Consider the following 6,513-nt stretch of genomic DNA (forward strand, 5'->3'; position numbering starts at 1 on the left):
GCTCTTAAACGCTGAGCCGTCTCTCCAGACCCCCCTTGAGGATATCTTTAAAAACACCTTGTGCTATTTTGAATACTAGAAAGGGGTGGGACCAAGTGGATGTTGCGTGGTGGACAGCTCAGTGCCTCTGAGGCCAAGAGCTAGGGAAGTGGAGGACCCAGCAGCTGGCCCCTGCTCCACCTGTCTCCCCAGGCCTTGACTTTCTCACCCTTCTCACAGCGCCTCTCACCACCTGCACCGTTGTTCTGTGTTACCTTATGGGCCCCTTGCCGGTTCCTGGGGAGGCGTTGGGACACCTCTTCACTCTTTCCAGCTTTGTTCTTGATGCTGTGCTGAGTGCCAGTTCCCTGGGGGCCCCAGGTATCTGGTCACTAGGGTCTGTGTTCCTCACTCTGCCACACAGCTGAGGCACTCGGCACTACTAGAGGAGGCAGGCAAGTCCTGGACTTATCACCCACTGACTGAGATTTTGGGCTATTGCCAATCCTTTATACCAGCCTCAGTTTACCATCTGGCCAACAGGTCAAGATGGATACCTCCAGGGAGGGTGCCAAGAGGCCCATGCTGCCCAGAAATAGAGTGAGAAGCTTAGTGATCAGAGCAGCAGATCAGAGGGACCCAGGAAGCCTCCCCTCCCAGGGGACAAGGCCCCCTCTTCTCTTTCCCATGGCATGGCAACAGCTGCTGCCTCCCCCTGGATGGGAAGAAGCTTGGGCTGAGTCATGGGCTCAACTGGGAACATGACATGGCCTCCTGCAGGACAATGGCTCCCATCCAGGCTTAGTGGGAGGCAGTGGAGCAAAGGAGGGTCAGGCACCTCCTCTCGGGACTTATATCTGGAGCCAAAACTGGGTAAGGCACAGGAGTTGGCCCAGGAACTATCAGGCCTTTCCGGTGCCAGCTTAGGCTGACCTCAGGGCCCGTGACAAGCACAGCCCCCACCCTTCCCTGAACTTGGCCTAAGCAGAATGAAGCTGATGTCACATGCTGAGGCCATTCTACTGTGCCTTCCCAGAGGCCTGGTAAGAAGGTAGATAAAGCCTGGAGGGCCCAGGGGGACATCTGTACTCCTATGCAGTGGCTAGCACAGGGAGGTGTAGGGGAGCTGGCTTAGGCCCCAGATCATCAGCCTGGAGCCCGGCCACCCATTACAGAGGGACCAGACAGGGTGAGGGGAACAAGAAAACCTTTGGTCCAGCCCCAGCCCAAAAGAAGTGTGAAGGGACTGTGGAGGGAAGGGGATGAGAGGCGAGCCAAGTGGAGGCAGTTTGGGGGTTGGCTGGATGATTTGGAGAAGGTAGAGGCAGGGTCCTGCTCCTTCCTCACATCAGGCTGCCTCTGTGGGACTCCTTTCCCAAACTCCAGCGCTCTCTCTCTCTCTCGCTCTCTCTCTGTCTCTCTCTCTTTCTCTCTCTCTCTCTCTCTCTGTAGGGAGTGGCTGGGGAAAGAGGGTGCCTGTCACCAGGCCTGTCCCAGTCCACTCATTCCACAGGACATGAATACCTCAAGGGCTGAGTGCCAAGGTTGTCCACTACTCCACTCCCCAGCCCAGCAATGCCCACCTTTCCTAACCCCAAGAATAGCCATAGCCATCTTCACCTGTGGTTGGCTTTATTACACTGTCATGTGACCACCAGAACATGTGAATAGAAGATGGTCCTCTTTTCTAGGAGCGGTGCAGGCTGACCACAAACAGAGCTGTGCAAACCTACGTGGGAAGAATTGTCCTGTGGTCATTTCCCAGTGGTCCCTCCAGGGGCAGAGCAGCAGTGAGACCACAGGCACGGACAGTAGCTGAGGTCCTAGGAACCCCACACAGCAGAATGCACCTGGACTCCTCCACACATCTGTCCTGTACTCTACACAGGTAGTGTGTCAGACATATGCATACAGGCAACTGAACGGTGCCAGTTAGAAACTTAGAACCAGTCACTTATTCCTAACTTCACAGTAACTGCACCGAAGACAATGAGTCCAGTGTTGACTCAGGGCAGATTCCCTGCCCTGGGAAAGCAGGCACTCGGGGAAAACCAACATAGCGGTGCTCTGCCTGCTTTTGTAGTACTGCAAACACATAGACAAATAGACACAGGCAGACAGACACATACGAGGGAGAGAGAGAGAGAGAGAGAGAGAGAGAGAGAGAGAGAGAGAGAGAGAGAGAGAAGAGAGAGAGAAACCTCAGCTCATAAATCACCAGTGGAGTCAGAAGCCAGGACATCATTGCCTCTTCTCCAGTTCTCTAGACTGCAGTCTGCCCTGGACCTCCAGTCTTGGAGCATCACGGACAGGCATCAGCTTCCCAGCCAGCCACGGACTTATTAGGAGAGCACAGAGAAGGTCAGGAGATGAACAATGGTTTTGTCCACCATGGGGAGACCAATTGTCACATCACTCCAGACCAAGCAGACAAATAAATAAATCAAGTGTTAGGCAGAAGACACAATGACAGACTTGGCCCACATCTGTCCTCTGGAGACAGCCCTGCTGGGGAGAGGGGCAGGTTGTTTCAGGCAAGGTTGAGGCCATCCCCATCTTGTCACACCCCTTCCTAAAACCATCAAGGTTCTGGGACAGCAAGACTTGCTTGGGGAGCAAGTGTCAAAGTAAGGTGGCCCATATCCAATACAAAGGCAGAGGATGAAGACCTTCACATTTCAGGGGTGCCAGTCTTCCTTCCAAGAATGTCGATGAAGGGGGAGTCTGCCTCCCCTGCCTCCCTGTGACAGCTGTTCCTACCCGTGCCCCACAACAGGAGGTGGCACAGCAAACATTTCTCTTGTTAAGCTGCACAAGCTTTGGCCTTGTGTTTGGGGCCTAGGAATGACTCCAGCACCAGGGAGACCCTTGGAAAGCAGGAGAGACTCCCAGGGTCAGGCCTGCTGGAACACAGCATTAGCTTCAACATGTGAAGCTTGACTCATGGCCGGATCTGCCATTTCCAGCCTTGTGACCAGCAGGGACACTTGGAGGGTCCTCACCCAGTAGCAGACATATGGTGGCCTTGAGAAGGCTCTTTTGATATAAAGAAAATTCCTTCCCAAATCCCCTTCTTTGCCCAAAGTCCCACCTCCATTCCACTCCAGGAACAGTCACTCCGGGGACACCCAGCTTTAGCCACCTTCAGAACGCTCCAGGGTCCCTGCTGGAGCTGGGCCTCCTTCAAGGTCAGCTGTGTCTCTAACGGCCCCTGCTGGTACTTGTGCCTATGGCCTTTTCAACAGGGGTCCTGCTGCCACTCACCTGGAGTGGGCTGTTCACTCAGTGCACCCTGTCGGGCACCTGCATTAATGACTTATTTGACAAGCAAGTCATTTTATGATGGTGCTGGCACACAAGGACACTCTCAAGTATCCCAGCAGGGTGCCAGGGAAGCCTCGGGGCCGAGAAAAACTGTTACTTCACACTGTGAAGCCCAGGCCCAGTGAATGGGCAGGTGGGACCCCTTGCTGGAGAGGACACTGAGGAAGACTGTCCCTAACTGGGCAGGGTACAACCTGTGCTCAGGTATGAGGTGGAGAGTGAAGGGTAGGGGATGCAGCCCATCTAAAAAGCAGCAGCATTCATTCAGGTCCCCAGGTGGAGCCTGCTAGTCTTGAGGTCGGGCTTCCACCCATCTGGGCTGCTTCTGTCCCAGAGTCCCACCCAGGAGACCCATGCCCTGTCCCTTCCTTCACCTTGGGGGATACAGAAAAACACTTCACACCAGCAAGGACTTAACGAGGCCATAGTGAAACTTGCGGACATGGCGATACAGGTCCCCAGACTGTGTGAATCGGCGCTCACACCAGCGGCAGGCATGGGGCTTCTCCCGTGTGTGGACCACAGCATGCCGGCTTAAGTTGTGTGAGTACTGGAAGCTCTTGCCACACTGCACACATGTATAGGGCTTCTCCCCCGAGTGTGTCCGTTCATGCCTTTTCAGTGTGTATGTGCAGGAGAAGGTCTTGCTGCAGAGCGGGCATGTGGGTACGGCCCCCTCAGGAGAGAGCCTGGCACGGACACTGTCCCGCTCTCGGAAGTGGGCACTGAGATGCAACTGCAGTGCATGGGTGCTAGGGAACAGCTTGCAGCACAGCGGGCAAATGCAAAGGTGCCTGTTGGGACCCAGCTCCTCGCTGTCCCCCACTGGCTCTGCATCCAATCCAAGTTGCTGGCTGCCTGTCTCTTGGACACTCAGTGGCTCCAAGTCCTCTGCCAAGTCTTGGGCTGCAGAAGCACAGACTGGTGGTGGCGATCGGTTGGTGCTCCGCGGGCTCCTGCTATCTTGTTCAGAGAATGAATCTTGCTCAACCTTCACCAGAGGCTGGACCCCTTGCTGCATCGAGCTGTAGAGGGATTTCTGGAGGATACAGGGTGGGTGAACCTGCTCCGGTCTTGGACTAGGCTTCAGTGACAGGTCCAGGGCCCCACTTGGCTCCCCTGTGACCTGCCAAGATGGAGGTCCAAATGTTGGCAGGGGATGGACAGCCTTGACCCCTAGAGGTGGGGGTTTGGCATTTGGTGCGGCTTGGCAGAAGTCAGGGGACCAGGAAGGCAGGGAGTGTGGTAGCTGACCAGGAAGCTCTGTCCCCAGAGCGCGGGTCTCCAGATCTGGGTCTTTCTTCCTAAGCCTGCCCTTGCAGACCTTGACGATATCATACATGTGTAGGTAGCTGGCGGCAGCCAGGACGTCCTCGACAGGCAGGCTGTGCAGGTCCAGGCGGCCCTCGTACATGAAGTCCAGCAGGCGGCTGAAGGCGGGCACTGTGACGATGTCGCCGTTGAGCCTCACCGTGTCGCGGCTGCTCTCGGGCTGGTCCCTGTAGAAGAGATGGAAGTAGACACTGCACGCTGCCAGTACAGCGCGGTGCGCAGGGAAACGCGCGTCGCCCACCAAGACAGTGCAGTCGCACAGGAAGCCCAGCTCGCGCTGCTGCCTCAGGCGGCCCAGCAGCCGTACGCCGTGCTCCGGGAACTCCATGCCGCCGCAGTCATCACCTGGGCACAAACGGGACTCCTGTCAACACGCCGGGGATGCCGTGACCGCCGCTAGCCCCGACGCGCCCTTCCCTGGTGCAGGCAGCGCGCAGAGAGGCGCGGGAGTGACGCGCGCAAACGCCAACCCCGAGCTGCCCGGGCACCTGCCCGGAGCAGGAAAAACTCGATCGAAAGTAAACAGAAGCCGCTCTGCCGCCGGGGCGGGGCTCGGGGAGCAGCGGAGGGGCCGAGTCGCGCGGATAGAAGTCGGGACTTCTGGCAGCCTCTCCCGCCCGCCTGCCGCGCCCCCCGACGCCGAAGTTGCCGCCCGCCCGCGCCGCCGCCAGCTGCCACCGCTGCCGTCGGCCCCATTTATGGCAGCGCGGCCGCGGGGAGCGGCCCGGAGCGGCAGGCGGAGCCGGGAACCCGCCCCTGCGCTCACCTCCGCTGCACGCGCTGCTATACGCTCGTACTGCAAGCTGTCCCGTGCGGCTCGCACCGCACGTTGCTGCGAGCGATGCGCCCCGGCCGGGAGGGCGCGGGGACTCGGACGGCGCCGGGCGGGGCGCTCACCAACTTGGCCGACAGGGCAACGCCTGCTACTAGCCCCGCCCCGGAGAGTGAAACTCCGGGCTGGGGCAGGAGTGGGCGGGCCAGGCGACTTCCCGGAGCTGCGGAACCGCTGAGGTCACCTCACTATCCCTACTCTGTCCGCCCCACCCCGGTCGGTTCCGCTAGAAGCCAGCCCGCGCTCTGTGGCGGGAGGGGGTGCAGGACCCTCTCGCGATACTTGTTTCCTGGACCTCTGTGCCCCTCTATGGGGTCCTGACTGCCCGGGTGGACAAAGGGACGCCTTTCAGGCGTCCACTTCTCCCAGGACCAGTGCACCCGCTGTAGCCAGGACAGTGACCTCGGACCCCCTTTTGGATGCTCATGGGTCAGGTCGCTTACCGTTAGACGGCAAGTCTCAAAAAGAATTCACGTCTTCCTAGGAAATATTCCCTTAAGCTCTGGTTAACGTATCTGGGATAGGCTGCAGAGCCGTGGTCTCTGACACAGGATTACCATTCGCTGCAGACCCTAGGCTGGTAGCCAGGTGCACTAAGATCTGTGTCAGAGGGCACTGGATAGGGCAGATACGGTGGGATGGGTGGAAGATACACAACCACAGAGGAGCAACAGGAGACCCCCCAGAGTCAGGCAGGCAGGTCACAGGACATGTTAGAGAGACCAGGGCTGGCACCCTGGGCAGGGTGTTTTGGGGGAGTCCCGGTCAGGAAGGTATGAGTGGGGACAGCTGGTTCTTTAGAGGCAAGGAAATGGCAAGAACGATAGAGCTCTGGGTTTGGAGGGGTTGAGGCTGAACTGGTGCCTGGGAAGTCTTCTCTCCCAAGGGTGCATGTGGGGGGTATCCTTGACTGAGGGGGTTTGAAGTTGAGACATCGCTCACAATTAGCTGTCAATTAGATGCTCTCATTTACAATTCTACTGCGAGGGAGGGGCCTCATAGCACTAAATTGCAGGGCCAAGGTTTCTATGGGGCTAGGCCCATCT

At 57.9% G+C, this 6,513-nt stretch overlaps 1 protein-coding gene across 2 annotated transcripts; it reads right to left on the minus strand.

Moving 5' to 3' along the window:
- Positions 1-1,607: 1,607 nt before the first annotated feature.
- Positions 1,608-5,530, minus strand: Zbtb42 (zinc finger and BTB domain containing 42). 2 transcript variants are annotated; one of them, XM_057782789.1, is made up of 2 exons: positions 4,981-5,530; positions 1,608-4,802 (listed from the first exon to the last, which is right to left on the minus strand). In XM_057782789.1, the coding sequence occupies exon 2, from the start codon at positions 4,715-4,717 to the stop codon at positions 3,701-3,703; it is 1,017 nt and encodes a 338-aa protein (XP_057638772.1). In that variant the 5' UTR covers positions 4,718-4,802; positions 4,981-5,530; the 3' UTR covers positions 1,608-3,700. The 2 variants fall into 2 exon arrangements, with proteins under 2 accessions (XP_057638772.1, XP_057638771.1); XM_057782788.1 differs by having other exon boundaries at positions 1,608-4,991.
- Between the last annotated feature and the right edge of the window lie 983 nt (positions 5,531-6,513).

This window comes from Chionomys nivalis, chromosome 10 (assembly GCF_950005125.1).
Source record: "Chionomys nivalis chromosome 10, mChiNiv1.1, whole genome shotgun sequence".
NCBI classification, from domain to species: domain Eukaryota; kingdom Metazoa; phylum Chordata; class Mammalia; order Rodentia; family Cricetidae; genus Chionomys; species Chionomys nivalis.

Bases quoted from the DNA above. Each gene is read 5' to 3' on its own strand.
- Zbtb42 (XM_057782788.1), bottom strand. From the start codon at position 4,963: ATGGAGTTCCCGGAGCACGGCGTACGGCTGCTGGGCCGCCTGAGGCAG.